Here is a 20,320-nt window from a genome sequence, read left to right on the forward strand (position 1 = left end):
CAGTTTTCATTTTAATGTTCATAGTTTTGATCCTCCTTCTCCTAAACAAGTCCCATTAACATCTCATATAACAGTGGTTTGGGTCTAATGAACTCCTTCAGTTTTACTTTGTCCTAGAAGCACTCTCTCTGCTCTTGTACTCTGAATGACAGCTTCGCTGGATAGAGTAATTGTGACTGTAAGGTTTTGATTTTCATTACTTTGAATATTTCTTGCCAGTCCGTTCTTGCCTGCAGAGTCTCCTTTGAGAAATCAGCTGACAGTCTTATTGGGACCCCTCTGTATGTAATTCTCTTCTTCTCTCTTGCTGCTTTTAAGATTCTCTCTTTATCCTTTTTTTTTGACATTTTGATTATGAGTCTTGGTGTGGTTCCCCCTGGGTCCAGTGTTTTTGGAACTCTCTGTGCTTCCTGGACCTGGAAGTCTATTTCCTTCCCCAAGTTAGGGAAGCTCTGCTTCATTATTTTTTCACATAATTTTTCAATTTCTAGTTCTTCTTCACCTTCTGGCAACCCTGTGATTCAGACGTTGGCCCGCTTATAAACTGTCCCATAGGTTTCTGAGCCTTTCCTCCTTTTCCTCACTTTTCGTTTTCTCTTTCTGCACTGGTTGACTGTTTGTTCCTTCCATATGTTCTGATTTGATGATTTGATCCCTGGTTTTCCTTCCCTCAGCACTTGTTTCATATGTGTTTTCGTTCATTTCAGCAGGACTAGCCTTCATTCCTTCCTCGTCTTGTTTAAGATCCACTGTTAGGTCTGTAAGCTTTCTTATAACCAGAGCTTTGAACTGAGCCTCAGAGAGATTATCTGTCTGCTGGTCCGATAGATCATGTATTTGCTGTCTGGTCAGCTTCGTGATTGGGATCTCTATCGTGATCCCTGCCATCCTGACAGTTTTTTGTTTACTTTTCCTTCCTGGGTGGAGCTATCACACCTCCTATGCTATAGCGGGCAGAGCCCCATGCACTTGTCACTGCTGGGCAACCCTTCTCACCACACTGCGGCGCTCTCTGTGGGGGCGGGGGCCCAAGATGGATTCCTGCCATTTACTTTCCGCTGAGAGACCAGGAGCCTCCTCCTCCGTCCCCACACCCTCCAGCCCTCACAGTCCGAGGCAATGGAGGTCTGCCTTCCCTGGCGTTGGAATCGCAAGCTGATGGGTTTGGTCTGGAGCTTGGGGTGCTCCCCAGGCGCTTCTCGCCTCCCCTTAAATACAGGTGTTTGTGCTTACCGCTGTCCCACCGTAGCCACCCCTGCTTCCTCTACCAGCACAGCTTGACCTCTCTGCCCCGGCTTCACCCCTCATACCTGTCCGGACGGGCACCACTTGTTTACAACTTCAAACACTGGAGTTCCATGTAGCTTTATTTTCTATAACTTCTGGTTATTTCTGGTTTTGTGGTAGTTGTAGTCCTTCTTAGTTGTGGAGGGAGACAGAGTGTGTCAGTCTAGGCCTCCATCTGGCCGGAAGTTAATTTGTATGCTATTTAAATGTTCCTTAGTTACCTTAATACAGGAGGAAAAATGACCTAATGAAAATCATTCTTTTTTTCTTTGCCTCCCGTCTTGCTCTCAACTAATTAGTGTCCAATGACCCTGTGTCTTTGTTTATGGCATGGAGCAAAAGAATCCTTCAAGTTATGTGGTTCTTAGACTTATTTTCTTAAGAGAGGGTGCCATGATCTCTTAGTTTGCAAGAACCCTTAGAGCTTTGAGCAGTTTCCTAAAACAAAGGTAAACATTTTAAAGACAGGTTTTCAGGGTATCCTAAAATCTTTTTTTGTTAAGGCAACATTCCCCTCCCAGTGTCCTCATAGAGAAGAAGTAGGATACTAATGAATTTAATAATCCTAATGAATTAATATTAATAATGAAATTAATGCTCTCATAAAAATCTGTATTTCTGGAGGACACAGTGTGAAGCTGTGGTTCACAAGAATAAAGCTGTCCTCATAAAGCCAGTTATGAGAAAATGTCACTTTTTCCTAATCACCATCCTGTGGTGGAAAATTTTTCTCAAGCCTTATGGCTAGTCTTCCCACCCTATATGCCAGGGTGGTGGTTATTCCTCAGTGGCAGGGAATCCCTGGGTAGGGCTGGAGTAAAGGAAACCCAGCCAGGCATCTAACATCTGCTCCGGTGTTAGACGGTGGTTTTCTGTTATGGACCATGCAGAAGCCTTCTCCCTGGTGATGTTCTTTTTTGTCACAAGAATTATTTTACTTTATTTTTTATTTGTTGGGGTGACATTGGTTCCCTTGGTGATGCTTTTTGTTACTATCGTTCTACCCTTCATTATAAAAAGGGGAGGATTTTGGAAACATATCATCTACTGTAGTTGATATTAAAGGGCTTCTAAAAATGTCTTACCTCATCTATAGTCAGTTTTCTATGGAATCTGTCCATATACTGTAAAACATTAATAATGAGAGATTTTTTTTACCATACATTCACTTTTACCTATCAATATGGCAAACATGTTTCTGTTTCTCCAGAAATTAGAAAAACCCTCTTTTTAGAAGAAATTGGAATAACTGTTAAATAAATAACTCAATATGTCTCCTCCCCCTTTTTTCTTTGGGGGTGGTGGTGGTGGTGGTGGCATATGGTAGTGGGCCTCCTTTTTTGTATTGTATGTTCTAAAGACTTTTCATTTTTCAACATGTTAGATACTAGTCCTTGGCCCATATGTTTTCATGACTAATTTGGAGGCATTTATTTGGTCATAGGAATTACATTAGGCCTTAAAGATTGTGTGGAGGGATCTTTAGGTGCACAGTGCTTACTAAAGTTACATTTTGCTTCCTTGAATATTTTTGGTAATCTCTCCTATTGCAATTATTTTCTAAGGCTGTTTTCTCTACTTTTCAATGTACTGTTTGTGGTTTTTACCCAAATGTATCTTTCTTTTCTTTGAGATTACTTTGATCATCCATAAGGTTGAAAAGTCTTCCTGCATTGCTTCACACTTCTGTACATCCCACTCCAAAGTTGAGGCAATGTTCACTTCTGGGTTTTTTTTTTTTCCTGTTTTGTTTTAAAGTATGTTTTATTGATTATGCTATTACAGTTGGCCCGATTTTTTCCCTTTTTGCCCCTGTTTGCCTGGTACCCCCCTTCCCTCCCGCAACCCCCTACTTAGGTCATGTCCATGGATCGTGCATATAAGTTCTTTGGCTTTTCTTTTTCCTATATTGTTCTTAATATCACCTTGTCTATTTTATTCCTACCAATTATGCTTCTTAATCCCTGCACCATTTTCCCACTCTCCCCCTTCTTCCTCCCAGCTGAAAACCCTCCAGATTATCTCCATATCTATGATTCTGTTCCTGTTCTGGTTGTTTGCTTAGTTTGTTTAGATTCAGTTGTTGATAGATGTGTTGAGAGGGAATCAGACAATGATACTCCTTTCCATTTCCACTTCAGAATGAAACAGTATCCTCTCAGGACATGGAGGACAAGTGTTAGCTGGGCACCAGTGTCTTCACAACATAGTGTGTGAACAGTACCTACTTCATAGGTTACAAATACTTTTAATCCTTGAAAAAGCACAAGAGAAAAGTTGCCACTGTTATTAGAATAAACGGTTTAATGGAGATGCTGCTTTGTTGGTCTTCCTAATGAGTTCTTGTACAACTTGTCATCTATTTGGTGCCCAAAAATCTCACCTACCTGGGTTTCCTGTGTATAAATTCAAAATGTAAATACTAAGGAAAATACCTACTAGAATTCAGAAGTCTTTAAATTCAACTTAAACAAACTATGAATTTGTTTATAAAAATCAGAATTCAGTACAACTCTATATACTGTTGGTTTCAGTTGATGAAAATAGTAAATATACTTAAGTTTAGCTTTTAGCTGTATAACTGTTGGAATTTGAAAAGTATATAACCAGTTTCTGCTTTACAATGATGTAAAATGTAATTTACAATTCTTTCCCAATCACTTCTCTTTCTCTCCACCCCCTGTTCCATTCAGCACTTTCTACCTCGGTGGAAGTGTGAGCAGCTGATTAGACAAGGTGTTCTGGAGCACGTCCTGTGGTAACCTCGTACTAAGGCCCTGCCAAGCTACCTTGTGGTACCAGGCTGAACCCTTCCACACAAGCTTCTACACTTCCTTCTCCACCCTCCCTTGTCCCTACCCCTATTTGGTTTTAAAGGTTACAGACATTCTTCAATATAACCAGGAACACTTGGCTGAGAATGGTTTGTTTTCTATTGTACAGGATTTCTCCTCTTATTTGTAATCTGTATCTATGATTATAATATTCCTACAGTTACTACAGTGTGTGTGTTTTTAATGACAGTAAATATTTTATTACATTTGAATCTTTTAAATAATAAGTTACAGTTGGCTGTTACGGGGAGAAAGTAGGTCCCTTTGCATTTTGTGTTGTTTCTGGTAGTGTGCATTATGTAAGCCAGGGAGCTGAATTTCTGGAATATGTGTTTCCAAATCACATGGGAAGGTGGAGATGGTGGTCTATAAAAGTTTTCAATATATGTAATGTTTAATGACAATTGCCTGGCTATTTGGAAAGGAAAAAGGAAGGACACAATGAATTAGCCCATTTCTAACAGTGGTGGCTGGTCTGGCTCATGCCTGTGTTGGGGATTGTAGGGTGAGCATCAGTATCATCACTTTAGAAAGTGAAATAGAAATTGGGGCTAGGAAAGAAACCTTGTATAGTTTTCCCCGATTCATATGGATGGAAAAGTCACATGAAGAGTTTGTCAGCTAAGTGGAGTGCGGTTTCTATCATCTGATGAGCTGTGAATGTTAGGAGTTGGAAAGGCACAGAGTGGTCCTGCCTTGTGATCAGTGGTCTTTCCCTACTAGCAGCCCCCTCCATTACTAGCCCAGTAATCTAAAAGAGGCATTTAAATGTAAAAGAATAGATAAGCCTGGTACTGGTGCATACTATACATGAAGTTTTGTTTTTATATAGGGGAATACTTCTGGCCAAAATCAAGTTATAGAGAGACTTTACCTAGGACATGGATCTGTATATTTTCATAATTGACCTACTTAGGTCAGTAGGCCCCCCTTTGCAGCTTATTTTCATTATTGAAAATGATTTCTCCCCTTAATTTTGGTAGCCAGATCATATTTTTATCTATATCTCTGCTAATAAAACAATAAGGGAAATTTCCCAAGTGAATGGGATCGGTGATGTTGAGATTTTAACTGTGGGTCTGCAGTCACTTTCCTTCTTCATATTTATACCCAGAGCACATGGAACCTTGCACACTGGTGAGCATAAAGTCTGTGTGAGTCAGCTGTGAGGATAAACAGCTCTGAAGGCTATTACCGTGCTCCCAGCCCTTCATCATTCCTAAACTTAAACTATACAATGTTCTTTTGTGTTTAATTCCCCAAGTAAAATAATAAAATATACCTCTTATTTGAAATGAATGCATACTAGTTGAAAATTTGAAATTTTAGAGGTTTTACCAATTTATATTGACTCTACTTAGAATTGTGGCTAGAATTTTGAAGATAATACTAGCATATGTGTAGGCAGAAAATAAAAAGGTAAAACATATATAATGTAGAAAGTGTAAGTTCCCCTTTCACCTACTAAACACAATCCCATGTGCTGTTAGCTAGTTACATGTGTAAAGTACAATACCATTTCTTTTTAGTGGCTTCCCAAGTATTTTCTACTTTTTGTTACTAGTATAAATGAAATCTTTTTTCTATTACCTAACTCCCTTGGCTGATATATGTACAAAGGGGCAAATTATGATGACTTGGCCACATTCCAATAGTTATATAAACTCACTTCTTTTTCATATCGATTTTGTTATCTAAACTTTATTTTTCCTGCTCTGGAACTTTCAGAAAAATGTAGACTGCTGCTGGTAATAGGTGGCAGCTTATCTTTTTCATGACTTTATTGGAAAGCCAGTCTACTTTCTCAATCTTTCTATCCCATATTTCTGAAGGAAAAATAACAAAACTTGTGGCCTCCCTCAGTGCAACTTGAAGCCTCAAAATAAGTTCAATAACGTAATTTAAAATTAAATAGTGGTAATTAATAAATATGGTTTGTCCAAGTATGCCTTTGGAACTTGAGTTATGATCATACTGTTTCTCACTTAAGTCTCTAATGTTATGAATTAATATTAATAGAATTTTATTGTTAAACTATAGTAATACCTTGGTATTTGTCATTAATTCATTCTGGAACTCCTGATGTATGCTGAAACTGATGAGTACCAAACAATGAAGCATATTCTCTTGCGGGGAGGCATCGTGATTTATACAACTTCTAGCAAGTGCAATGAGTCCCGAGCAAGCACTGAGTGCTGAAACTTTTTTTTCTCATGAACATACAATGAGTACAGGGTTTTACATATTCTAAAGCTTAGCAGTACCAAGGTATGACTGTACTTGCATTCCTGCCCTGGCTGGGTGGCTCAGTTGGTTGGAGTGTCATCTTGTACACCAAAAGGTTGCAGGTTTGATTCCTGGTCAGGGCACATACCTACGTTGCTAGTTCAAGCCCTGGTTGGGGTGTGTTGGGGAGGCAACCTATCAATGTTTCTCTCACATCGATGTTTCTCTCTAAAATCAATAAATATATCCTTGGGTGAGGATTCGCTGGGCTATACTTTTCCTGTAATGGTAACCATTTAGTGAACTGTAATGTATGATTTGCTGTTATTTTGTTGAATTTTCAACTGTCAGAGATGTTGCTTTCTAGTGTTTTTGAAGAGGGGAATGTATGTATATGTTTTGTCAGTGTTGTCAAATTATCTATTCTATGAAACATACCACCCAAAACAGTGGCTTTAAACTGTATCATTTTACTAGCTCTCACAATTCTGTGGTTGACCAGGCTTGGTTGGGTGGTTCTACAAATTTTGCATGGGGTCTCTGGTGCAATTGTATTCAGATGGTGGCTGGTTGGCTTGGCCTCCTGTCCTTTTGTGATCTCTCAATGTGGTTCATTCCAGCCATCTGGCTGGGCTTCTTATTTGGCAGCTCAGGACTCCTATAGCGTTAAGAGGATGGAAGTTGGCATTGTTAGTTTTCTGAAAGGCAAGGCCTGATAATGGACCGGCACCTATTCTGCTGTATCCCATCAGTGGGTACAGTAGTAGGCTGCTCAGATCAGTGAAGACTATATGAATCACATGAAGGTGGGAACACTGGGTAGCCACCATAGCCAGCTTTGGTGTCAGTGTCCAGTGTGTAAAAGTGAGTTGGTGTTTATTCCTTTGCCTATTTTAAATAGAAATGTAATAGATTTAATACTGATAGAACCATCTGGGTATGAATCTTCTAGGGGGAGAGATTTGGATCTTCGAAGTATTTTTTTTCCCAATTAAAAAAAATGTTTTATTGATTATGGTGTTAAAAGTGTCCCAATTTCTTTTTCCTCTGCTCCCTTCCACCTAGTGACCCCCCCACTCCAGGTGTCCCCCTGCCCTTAGTCCATGCCCATTGGTTGTGTATATAGTTCTTCTCAACATCTTCCTGTCTCCTCCACTCCCTCCTACTATGCTTCTTAATTCCTGCATCATCTCTCTCACTTCCCCCCTTCCCCCTCCCCGCTGACCTCCCCCCTATATGTTTTCCAACCTATAATTCTTTATCCACTCTTGTTGCCTACTTAGTTTGCCTTTGTTTCGATTCCCTAGCTTCTGTTGTTGGTGGTTGTGATAGTTTTCATTTTAATGTTCATAGTTTTGATCCTCCTTCTCCTAAACAAGTCCCTTTAACATCTCATATAACAGTGGTTTGGATCTAATGAACTCCTTCAGTTTTACTTTGTCCTAGAAGCACTTTCTCTGCTCTTCTACTCTGAATGACAGCTTGCTTGGCTGGATAGAGTAATTGTGGCTGTAGGGTTTTGATTTTCATTACTTTGAATATTTCTTGCCAGTCCCTTCTTGCCTGCAGAGTCTCCTTTGAGAAATCAGCTGATAGTCTTATTGGGATCCCTTTGTACATAATTCTCTTCTCTCTTGCTGCTTTTAAGATTCTATCTTTAATTTTTGACATTTTGTTATAATGTGTCTTGGTGTGGTTCTCCCTAGGTCCAGTTTATCTGGAACTCTCTGTGCTTCCTGGACCTGTAAGTATTTCCCTTCCCAAGTTAGGGAAGTTCTGCTTCATTATTTTTTTACATAATTTTTCAATTTCTAGTTCTTCTTCACCTTCTGGCAACCCTATGGTTTGGATGTTCGCTCTCTTATAGTTGTCCCAGAGGTTTCTGAGCTTCTCTTCATTTTCCTCACTTTTTGTTTCCTCTTTCATATTAACTGTTTCTTACTTCCCTATGTTCCGATTTGTTGATTTGATCCCTGGTTTTCCTTCCTTCACCACTTGTTTCGTATGTGTTTTTGTTCATTTCAGCAGGACTAGCCTTCATTCCTTCCCCATCTTAAGTCCTGCTGTTATTTCTGTAAGCCGTCTTAACCATAGCTCTGAACTGAGCCTCAGAAAGATTATCTGTTCTTCCGTTAATTCATGTGTTTGATTTCTGGTCTCCCTGCCATCTTGACAGTTTTTGTTTTACTTTTCCTTCTTGGGTGGGGCTGTCACACCTCCTACACTATAGGGGGCAGAGCCCTGTGCACTTGTCACTACCGGACAACCTTTCTGACCACACTGTGGCGCTTTGTGTAGGGGTGGGGGTCCAAGATGGATTCCTGCTGTTCACTCTCCGCTGAGAGACCGGAAGCCGCCTCCTCCATCCCCACGCCCTCTGGGCCTCACAGTCCGAGGCAATGGAGGTCTGCCTTCCCTAGCATTGGAACGGCGAGTTGATCGGTTTGGTCTGCAGCTTGCGGTGCTCCCCAGGTGCTTCTTGCCACCCCTTAAATACAGGTGTTTTTGCTTACCGTTCTCCCGCCACCGCCGCCACCCAGCACATCTTGACCTCTCCGCCCCAGCTTCACCCCTCCTACCCGTCCGGATGAGTACCACTCATTTATAACTTCATATGTTGGACTTCCATGTAACTTCATTTTCCAGACCTTCTGGTTATTTCTGGTTTGTGGTAGTTGTAGTCCTTCTTAGTTGTGGAGGTAGATGTACTGTGTCAATCTAGGTCTCCTTCTTTGCCGGACAACCCCCATTTTTTTATAGTTGCCTTTTTATTGTATTTATTCTATTACCATTTATCTCCCCACCTCCACCCATCCACTTTCCCCCGAAAATCACCATCTTTAGTCCATGTCCATGAGTTTTTTTTTCATTTTTTGCTTGATCCCTCCAACCCCACAACCCCTTCCTATGTTAAACTAACCCTACATTCCTGACATAACCCCACTATGGATTTGATTTGGTGAAATTCTGTTTATAATTTCTTAAAAGTATATTTTATTGATTATGTTGTTAACAGTAGTCCCAATTTCTTTTCCCATTGCGCCCCTCTTCCCAGTACCCTCCTTCCCTCCAGCAGTCCAGCCCCCTTAGTTCATGTCCGTGAATCGTGCATGTAAGTTCTTCGGCTTCATCATTTCCTATATTATTCTTAACTTCCCCCTGTCATTTTGTTGTACTGACCAATTATGCTTCTTAGTCCCTGTACCATTTACCCGTTTCTCCCCTTTCCCCTTCCCAACTAATAACCCTCCAAATGATTCCCATACCCATGATTCTCTTCCTGTTCTCGTTGTTTGCTTAGTTGTTTATTTTTTATTTTTTAGATTCTGTTGTTGATAGTTGTTGTCATTTTACTGTTGATAGTTTTGATCTTGTTTTTCTTAAATAAGTCCCTTTAACATTTCATATAATAAGCTCTTGTCTGGGAAGCACTTTGTCTGCCCTTCCATTCTAAATGATAGCTTTGCTGGATAGAGTAATCTTGGTTGTGGGTCCTTGCTTTTCATCACATTGAATACTTCTTGCCAGTCCCTTCTTGCCTGCAAAGTTTCTTTTGAGAAATCAGCTGATAAGTCCTATAGGCACCCCTTTGTAGGTAACTCTCTACTTTTCTCTTGCTGCTTTTAAGATTCTCTCTTTATCTTGAACCTTTGGCATTTTAATGATGATGTGTCTTGGTGTGGTCCTCCTTGGGTCTAGCTTGTTTGGGACTCTCTGTGCTTCCTGGACTTGTATGTCTATTTCCTTAGCCACATTTGGGAAGTTTTCCTTCATTATTTTTTCACATAAGCTTTCAGTTTCTTGCTCTTCCTCTTTTCCTTCTGGCACCCCTATGATTCGGATGTTGTCACGTTTAAAGTTGTACCAGAGGTTCCTAAGCCTCTCCTCATTTTTTTCAATTCTTGTTTCCTCATTCTGTACTAGTTGACTGTATTTTCTTCCTTATGTTCCAAATCATTGATTTGAATTCCGGTTTCCTTCCCTTCACCATTGGTTTTGTGTGGATTTTCCTTCCTTTCATTTAGTGTAGCCTTCGCTTCTTCCCTTATGCATTTGCCATACTTAACCATATCTGTCAAGCCTGTGGGCATCTTTATCACCAGTGTTTTGAACTCTGCATTTGATAGGCTGGCTATCTCCTTGTTTGTTAGATTAGCTATCTCCTCATCACTTAGTTCTCCTACTAGAACTTTGATCCGTTCTCTCTTATGGGCCATACTTCTCTGTCTCCTCATCTTGACAGGCTCTTGTGTTTGTTTGCGTCTGTGTCTTGGGTAGAGCTGTTGCACTTGTTACGTTTAAGGGGTGGAGCCTGCGGTATTCGTCAGTACAGGGCCACCCATTTCACCACGTTGTAGCGCTGCCTGTGGGGGAGGCGTCTGAGAGGGATCAATGCTGCTGGCTCAGCACTTGCCTTTTTTCCAGGCACTTCTCCCACTTCCGTATGGGACTGGCATCTCTCTAGCTGTTGCCCTTGCCATTGTTCCCAGAATGGGTGGGTCCGTGGATGTTCTAGGACTGCAGGGGCCCTTTAAACAAGCGGACTCTGCTGAGACACTGGCAGTTTCTGCCTTCACCCCAACCGCCACTGCTTTTCACTGTCAGAAGCAATGAGGCTTTATTTTCCCCAGCGCTGGAAACATGAGCTGTGTGGTTTGTTCTGGTGTTGGGAGTGCTCCCCAGGTGTCCTTCTCGACTTTTTTAAATGCTTAACTGCCCTTTCTCTTGGCCTGCCACTGCCGCCTGCTGCTGCTGCCTGCTGCTGCCGCTGCTGTTGCCACCACACCACATTCTCTCTGCCCTTGCTCTACCTCTCCTACCTGTCTGGATGAGTATTTCTTCTTTATATCTTTCTTTGTTGGACTTCCATGCAACTCAGTTTTCTGGAACTTCTGGTTGTCTCTAGTTTTGAGGTTGTTGTATTTCTTCGTAGTTGTGGAGGGAGACGCAGCGTGTCTGTCTAGCCCTTCATCTTTGCCAGAGTGTTAATAATTTTTCTATATGTGCTCATGAGGGATATTGGTCTGCAGTGTTCTTTTTTTGTCATGTCTTTTAGTAGCCGTGTCAAATAATGAGTTGGGAAATACTTCCTCCTCTTTCATTTTTTTAAAAGAATTTTGGAGACTTGATAGTATATCTTCCTTAAATTTTTAGCAGAATTCACATTTAAAACATCTCGGCCTGGAGTTTCTTTGTAGGAAGGTTAACCACAATTTCAATTATTCTCATAGATATAAGGTTGTTCAGTTTATTCTTCAAGAATGAGCTTTGGTAATTTTCATTTGCTCCATTATGTCTAAGTTAATGAATTTAATGGCATAGTGTTCTCTATAATATTGCTTTGTTATGCTTTTTGTAGATTCTGTAGTCATGTCACCTCTCTTATTCCTGATGTTGGTAAATTTATTTTCTCTTTATCCTGATTTTATTAATCTCAAAGAACCAGCCTTTGGCTTCATTGACTTGTTTTGTTTTGTTTTGTTCTCTCTTGCAGGGATCAGTAAACTTTTTCTGTATCTTAGACTTTGTAGACCAGAGTCTTTCATGGCTGTAGCACAAAAGCAGGCATAAACAATACATACATAAAAGGGTGTGGCTGTGCCAATCAAACTATTTACAAAAATAGGGTACAGGGCTTGCTTTAACCTGTAAACATGTAGTTTTCGAACCCCTGTTCATTTGTTCCTTGATTTCTGCTGTGACCATCATTATTTCCTTCTTTCTGAACATTTTGGTTTTACATTGCTCTTCTTTTTCCAGTTATTTAAGGTGCAAACTGAGGTCACTGATTTTGAGAACTTGCTTTTTTCCTAATAGAGGTATTTAGTGCTATGAATTTTCCCTTAAGTAATGCATTAACTTCACTCCAAATTTGGTATATTGCATATTCATTTTCATTTAAGTTGAAATATTTTTAAATTTCCCCGTCCGATTTCTTTTTTGTTTGTTATTTAGCAGTGTGTTATTCATTTTCTAAATATTTGGGGATTTTCTAGATATCATTCTGGTCTTGATTTCTACGTTAATTCCACTGTGGTCAGAGAACATGCCTTATATGATTCGAATCCTTTCAGTTTTTTGAGATTTGTTTCAAGGTCCAGAATATGGTCTAGTTTGATTGATATTCCAAGTGTACTTCTGCTTTTGTTGACTCTTGGGTTCTATAAACATCATTTGGTTGTTGTTTAGTTAGATTCCGTTTCTTTGTTACTCCAGTCCCAGCCAGGAGCCCAAAGTGAATGAAGACATGTATTCTTTGATGAGTTTTGACAAATATATATACCCATGTAACCCAAACTATATTGAGACTTGCTATTTTATACCTGGTAAAACTAATCCCCATTTTTCCAGATTATTTAATTTGGTTATCAGGTTGTACATACAAACTCTAGAATTGCCCAACTCTGGGAAAAGTGGTTGATTGGGGCAGTTTGTATTTTTATTGGAAATATATTAAATTAATCAATTAATGTTGTTGACTCTTCCTATCCAAGAACTGAGCTTTCCATTATTCCCGTTTTGGGTCTTTTCGTAGTGCTTTTAAGGTTTTTTTCATACAAGCATGTATAGGAAATACACAGATGGGATACAGTAGCTGCAGGATAGCTGGTTGCCTCCAGAGAATACAATGTAATAACGTTTTTAGTACATCAAGTAGATGGGCACCGGAATGTTTCTTATGAAACTACTTTTCTCTATATTTGAAATATTTTATAATTAAAACATTAAACACAAAGAAGTTAAATCAATTTTAATTAAAAGTTTATTGAAATTGTGACTCTTCATATTACAGTAAATGACCATAATTTGTGTATTTTTGATACAAAACAATACTTTAAAAAAATTCTCACTCAAAGAGTATGTGCTTTTTATTCATTTTATTTTACTTTTTTAAGATTTTATTTATTTATTATTAGAGCAAGGGGAAGGGGGAAAGAGAAGGAGAGAAACATCAATGGTGCCTCTCACATGCCCCTATCTGGGAACGCAGCCTGCAACCCAGGCAGGTGCCCTGATTGGGAATTGAATTGACGACCCTTTGATTCACAGGTCGGCGCTCAATCCACTAAGCCACACCAGCCAGGACAAAGAGTGCGTCCTTTTAAAATTAATTTTAGAGAGAGGAAGGGAGAGACAGAAACGTTGATGTGAGAAAGAAACATCGATTAGTTGCCTTCTGTATATGTCCCAGATGGGTGTCGAACCTGCAACCTAGGTATGTACCCCAACCAGGAGATTGAACCCGCAGCCCTTTGGTGTACAGGACAACGCTCCAACCAACTGAGCCACCCAGCCAGGGGATAAAACGATACTCTTCTAAACATATAATACAATTTCCAGTATGATGATGTTTCAAAGAGGAAAAGATTGCATTCGCAAGAGTCCACAGACCTAACATAAGCACTGTCCAGATATCTTCGCATGGTGCAGCAGTCCCTGAAAAAAAGCCCTCTGCTCCTTTGTCTTTTATCATTGAGTGACAGTCACAGGGAGTAAAGCCTTTCTCGAATATTTCTTTGAGAATACTAATGATTTAAACCCAAAGTCATAACAGTGGAATGGCAAAACTATACAGAGCCCTAATTTTGCATTTCAGTCTATGCAGCCAAAGTCAAAAGCACAATATGAAATTGTTTTACATTATCATTTTCTTTTAGTCATTGTTTGCTGAGAGCCCCCATGACCTGATTTCACCAGTAACTAGGAAATTATTCAGGACTGCTAATAAAAATGTAGTCTTTTCCAACATGTCTCTTTCCCTAGCATCTGGCTCATATGTCCAGGGGTACATGGCCAATGAGCCTTAGAAAATTATGACATCACAGTGGTTTAATTTTAAAAGATGATCTTTCAGAATGAATTACAGGAAAATGATCAGTCTATACAGAGAGGGTTGCCAAAGTCATCTTCCTGATTAGTTTGTTGAGAGCACTAACTTTTTCTTCCAAGATGCGGTTTTCTTTCTCAGCACCTCGTTGCTTTTCTTCAGTGATCTGAAGTGCTTTTATCAGGTGAGCATTTTCCACATAGAGCTCCTTGAGCAGGAAATCAGATTTCGTGTTCTTTTCAAACTGGAGAGAAGAGAAGGCCATACTTTACTGTGAATCTAGTGCAGAAATGCTATGTAACCAGCTTGCCCTCTTTTACTTTTCCATCTTTATACAAACCATAATTTTGGAGTTTTTACAGATCTGAAAAAACATTGGATGTCATAACAATTTTTGTTATTCTGGCATGAGAGAAAATTTAGAATCTGATGAACTATGTGGTAGAGAAAATTTAAGTCAACTTTATGAGGGATTTTATCATGAAAAGAAGACATGAAAGACCAAAATCCATAAGCCTCAAAAAGGACTCTTAGGACAATAAAACAAGGAAATTGTCAAGAGTGCCAAAAATGTGTTGTTCATCCAACTTTGTTGTGTAGGCCCATCATGTCACCCAGGACACACTGAGGCACTGCATTCACCCTAAGAAATTGGTGCAGTCACCACACACAATAGCCACAGGGACTTCAGCAGTGGGGACACAAGGCCACTCTAGCATCCCTCATGTGCCAGGCACTCCTCTAGCAACAACCCTGCTGTCATAGAGCATATACTCTAGTGGACTGAGACATCAGAAACAAATATGCAGTGTGTCATGTGGTAAGAAATGCTAAGAGAAAACCCAGCAGGGGACAGACAGCCGAGGAGGGGTTCCTATTTTGGTTGCGGTGAACAGAGAGGGCTTCTGAATGAAGCACGGGAATAAGTCATGGGGCTGTCTAGGCATTAATGTTCCAGGCAGAGGTAGGAATAAGTGAAAAGACCTAGTGGCTAGGGCATGATGTGGGTGACAGAATGGCCAAGAGGCCTGTGATTAGAAGGCTGACTGAAGTTAGACCTACTATGCTGGCCAAGCAGGGTACTAGAGGCCACTGTAAAAACTCTGCCTTTTACTCGAGGGACCTGGGAAAACTGAAGAGTTCTGAGTAGAGAAAGGCCAGCACCTTAACCACATTTGGAAAGGATTGTTGCCACTTACTGTGTTAACAGATTAGAAGACGAAGTAAAATGCCAGTTAGGACACCAGAGATGACCATGGGAGCAGTTGGGTTGGTGCTGGAAGTAGCTCGGTTCTGTCTCCACTGTGAATGCAGAACTGGTGGACTACATGGGGATATGGTGTAGGTGTGGGTCAGTTGGGGGAAGGAGCTCACAGCATTCCAAGGTTTTGGACCTAAGTCAATGGCAGGGGTAAGCCATGAGGGCAGGCAGGTGAGCGCAAAGACAACTCTTTGAAGGTATCTCTGAGGAGAAGCAGAGAATTGGTAGGACTAGAGCTTCTTAATCCAAGGCCACAGAGGAAGGGTTAGGGGTGGGTCCAGGCAAGGTAGCAACAGACCAGGTCTAGGTGTTCATGGCCTGAGTACAGTGCACATTTGCTTTGGGCATATTGGGTCTTCCAGGGACCATTGAGAGGAGAGGGAAGAGATGCTGGAGCTCAAAGGGGTGAGATGGCTCAGAATGCTAGTGAACCAGTGGGTATGGGCCGAACTGATGGGCGAGAGCCACACAATTTAACTGGAGCTGGTTTCACCAGGGAAGAGGAAGCAAACGTGTGCAAAGGAGTGACTGTAAGGGGGAGTCAGAATCTGATAGTTGGAAGGAAAAGTGAGGACAGGGGAGGCAGTGAGAGGATCAGTGGATGGCAGGGCAGAGCCAGGAAAGTGGAAAAGAAGGGGTTCAGGCTCTGAAGAGTGACTCAGCCTGGGAACCTTCCATCATTATTCAGGAACAAGAGGCGGCACAAATGTTTCATCCCATTTGGGCTCAGCTCAGGATCCCTCAGATAAACCATACTTGATTATTATGTAATAAAAATATTTCTACAGATTCTCACATTTAATTTCTTCTAGTACTGCAATATAACTTTTGGAGCACCTGATATTTGCCTTTGTGTGTCTCTTCTTCACTCCTGACCTGTCATCCCTCCCAAGCACTCCCCATGCTGGCTGCTCTGCTGCCAGTTCTTACTGATTTAATTGTAGGCTGAATGAGACTGGAAGCTTCTATTGATCAGAGCAGCTACAACCTTTTTTGTTGTTGTATTCTTCCTATACCAGCCCAGGTTATTTTTTTCCCATAGTGACTTCTATAAAAATATAGATCATGTCATGCTCTAACTTAAACTCTTCCAGTTGCTTCTAATTGCAATTAAAATCAAATCCAAACTACTCACCTTAATGGGATCCTGCCTACCTCTAACTGCCCATCAGATCACACCAGCCACAATAACTCCTCAGTGGCCTTCCACGTGCCATGCTTGGTCTCATCTAAGGACCTGTGCCTGTGCTGCTCCTTCTGTGTGAAATGCACATCGTCCTTGGGGTTCCCATATGTTCCCCAGTACATGTGGCGACGTGTGATTGCCCTTTTACAGTTGTCCCAGTGGTTGGGTGTGCTGTTGGCATTTAGCACCATAATGCACAGGACAGGCTCACCATGAGCATTCTCATGTCTAAAATGCCAACCTGGCCCCTGCTGGGGCACATAGCTAGACCTTCCCAAGGCTGGGTCATTAGGTGTCTGCTGCCATGTCATATCCTGACTGTCCTCACAAGATCCCACCCATAACCATTTTCTTCAGGGCAGTTCTTATAATCTGAGGTCACTTATCTTGTTATTATCTGTCTCTGCCTCCAGAATGTAAGGTCCTTGAGGGCTTATCTCAGGGTCTACCTAGAACAATGCCTTGATATATAACAGGTAGTTGGAATGACTGAATGAACAAATAAACGAATGAACATCTTTTCTTAGGTTATGTGAACACCCTTAAAAAAAAAAAAACTTAAAACAATTCCTAAAAGAAAATAAACACCATGTACAAATATAATGTAGGGTATAAATTTAGTAAATCAGTTTTCTACTGATTGTTTTTAATTGTTACTCTTATGAAAAAAATTTGTACATTCAGATTCTCAAAATGAAGTTTAGACAAAAGCCCAGATTCAGTGGTTCCAAATGAATATGGGTTCTCTTGAGTTCTGTGACAAGACAGTAGCTCCCCGAATCAGCTTATTGAATACCCATAAAAGGAAAAAAAAAAAGTTCTGAGAGGACAAAAGCCCCTAGCTCACCTGCTGTCCCAGCTCACCCACTTTTTCTTGTAGGAGCACTTCCATGTTCTTCAAAATCATTTCGAATTCTTCTACCCACTCTTCTGTGTATTTAAGCTGTTTTTTGTGTTCTTCCTGCTACAAAAGGTTACAAACCAATATTTTACATTTTAAAGTGAATCATCTCAGGTTTACTTACTATAAAGTGGAAATTAGCTAAAATGTGCAAATATCTATAGAGTTACTATAGATAACCTTTGGTCTATATAGAGTACGCTTAAAAATGTTATGTCAAACACAACATAAATCTCAAATTTAAGAAGATTGAATTCCTATGAGGCATCTTCTCTGACCATAATGCTATGAAAACAAGAAAACAATCACAGGAAGAAAACTGAAGAACACGCAAAGATACTGAAGCTAAATAACATGTTACTAAACAATGGGAGAAATCAGAAGATACCTTGAGACACATGCAAATGAGAAAGCAACAACCCAAAATCTGTGGGACACAGGGAAAACAGTCCTAAGAGGGAAATTCATAGCTTTACAGGCCTGTCTCGAGAAACAAAAAGCTCAAATAAACAATCTAACTTTACACTTAAACTTGAAAAGTAAAAAAAAAACCCCAAAGTGAATAGAAGGAAAGAAGTAATAAAGATCAGAGGAGAAATAAAGAGTCTGGGGGAATAAAAAACCCCCAATACAATGAATCCAAGAGCTGGTTCTTTGAAAAGATAAACAAGATTGACAAACTTTAATCAGATTCATATACATGGGTTTATATATATATATATATATATATATATATATATAGAGAGAGAGAGAGAGAGAGAGAGAGAGAGAGAGAGAGAGAGAGAGAGAGAGAGAGAGAACCCGAATAAATAAAATGAGCGAGGTGAAATAACAACTGATAATCAGAAATATAAGCAATTGTAAGACAATATTATGACCAACTATATGCCAACAAATTGGATGATCTGGATGAAATGGATAATAAATTTCTAGAAACATACAATCTTCCAAAACTAAGGAAGAATAATAAGAGTTGAACAGACAGATCACAGTTAGTGTAACTGACGCAGTCATCAAAAATCTTCCAACAAAATCCTGGACTGGATGGCTTCACAGGTGAATTTTACCAAATACTCAGAGAACTAGCCCATCTCCTTCTCAAACTATTCCAACAAATTCAAGAGGACGGAAGACTCCCAAGCTCATTTTGTAAGACCAGCATATATATTACTATCTTAATCCAAAACCAGATAAAGACACTAAAAAAAAGGAAAATTATAGGCCAATATCCCTGATGAACATAGATGCTAAAGTGCTCAACAAAATATTAGCAAACCAGATTGCAGTAATACATTAAAAAGCTCAAACACCATGACAAGGTGGGATTTATTCTGGGGATGCAAGGTTGGTACAATATCTGCTACTCAATAAACATGATACACCACATAAACAAAATGAAAGATATAAACCACATAATCACATCAATAGATGCAACAAAAGCAATTGATAAGATCCAGCACCCATTTATGATAAAAATCCTCAGCAAAGGAAAAAGAGGGAACATACCTCAATGTAATAAAGGCCATATATGATAAACACAGAGGTAACATAATTCTCAATAAACAAAAACTACAAGTGTTGCCTTTTAGATGGGGAACAAGACATGGATGTCCACATTCACCCCTTACTTGAATAACAAAGCAATCGAACAAGAAGAATAAATAAAAAGCATCAGATTTGGAAAGGAAGAAGTAAAACTGTCATTGTTTCCAGATGGCAGGGTACTTTATTAGGATACAAAATTAATATCCAGAAATCAGTTGTATTATACGCAAATAATAAACTATCAAAAAGGGAAAGTAAGAAAATAATCCCATTCACAACTGCTTCAAAAAGGATAAAATACCTAGGAGTAAATCAAATCAGGGATGTAAAAGACCTGCACTCAGAAAACTGTACGACACTGAAGAAGATACAAATAAATGGAAGCACATACTGTGTACATGGATAGTAAGAATTAACATCAATAAAATGTCCATACTACCGAAAGCAGTCCATAGATTCAACAAAATTCCTATCAAGCTACAAATGGCACCTTTCACAGAACTAGAACAAATATTCCAAAAATATATATGGAACCACAAAAGACCCTAAATAGCAACAGTGATCTTGACAAAGAACAAAGTTGGAGGAATCATGCTACCTAATATCAAACAGTAATCAAAAAAAGAGAAAAGAGGATTTCGGAGTAAGCAGCAGTCTTTGTTTGCTTGCTCCCATTGTGGACGGACTTGGAGTACAAATACGGATGGGAGAGTGAGTAAGAACGGCTTTCAGATAGGGTGAACAGGGACGTTAGCATGGGAGAGGGCAGAAATCAAGGCCCACACTCTCCAAGCGGGGTTGTTGGGCTCCCCAGTCCGGTGCCTCTGCTGCACCAAACGGAGCAGCTGCTACCCGGCTCATTAGCCGGGATTTGCTTGGAAACTCTGCTCCCACCGTAGGCGCCATGACCAGTAAAGTCTGAGAGGGAGTCAGAGAGGTTTGGTGAAACAGTCAGAGGTGTGGGAAGACAGAGACCAGCCTTCTCTGCGAGTAACTGTGTGAATTGAGACTTGGTGGGGACCCCTTGGACTGGCAACACTGCGCCCTCAGGTGAGCGTACCAAGTTTTGGCAAAACAAAAAATGCATAACTGAGCCACATAGAGAGGCCTACATGGGGGGGAAAGCTGAGGCATAACCCCAGACTTGGTGGGGACCTCGGGCAGGCAACCCAAGAATCACAGAGGGTCCCAATGAAGATGAACCCAAAGAGGCCCACTCCAAGACACATGATAATTAAAATGGCAACATAGA

At 40.2% G+C, this 20,320-nt stretch overlaps 2 protein-coding genes across 8 annotated transcripts in view; one reads left to right on the forward strand and one right to left on the reverse strand.

The window, feature by feature from the left end:
* Positions 1-5,416, forward strand: part of GINS1 (GINS complex subunit 1) — a 57,296-nt gene extending 51,880 nt beyond the window's left edge. For 2 of the 3 annotated variants that reach the window (XM_090285169.1, XM_090285171.1), the window contains one exon: positions 3,981-5,416. In XM_090285169.1, the coding sequence (XP_090141295.1) occupies positions 3,981-4,049 (69 nt within the window). In that variant the 3' untranslated portion in view covers positions 4,050-5,416. Of the gene's footprint in view, positions 1-3,428; positions 3,730-3,980 lie in introns of those variants that run through there. The other variant, XM_090285170.1, reaches the window with a different exon arrangement.
* Positions 5,417-13,312: 7,896 nt separating this feature from the next.
* NINL (ninein like) overlaps positions 13,313-20,320 on the reverse strand; it is a 237,945-nt gene continuing 230,937 nt past the window's right edge. For 4 of the 5 annotated variants that reach the window (XM_090285956.1, XM_090285957.1, XM_090285959.1 and 1 more), the window contains 2 exons: positions 17,470-17,586; positions 13,313-14,419 (listed from right to left, as the gene is read on the reverse strand). In XM_090285956.1, the coding sequence (XP_090142082.1) occupies positions 14,228-14,419; positions 17,470-17,586 (309 nt within the window). In that variant the 3' untranslated portion in view covers positions 13,313-14,227. The remainder of the gene's footprint in view (positions 14,420-17,469; positions 17,587-20,320) is intronic. The other variant, XM_090285958.1, reaches the window with a different exon arrangement.

Source organism: Furipterus horrens, unplaced genomic scaffold (genome assembly GCF_987537825.1).
Source record: "Furipterus horrens unplaced genomic scaffold, mFurHor1.1.pri manual_scaffold_8, whole genome shotgun sequence".
Taxonomy (NCBI): Eukaryota; Metazoa; Chordata; class Mammalia; order Chiroptera; family Furipteridae; genus Furipterus; species Furipterus horrens.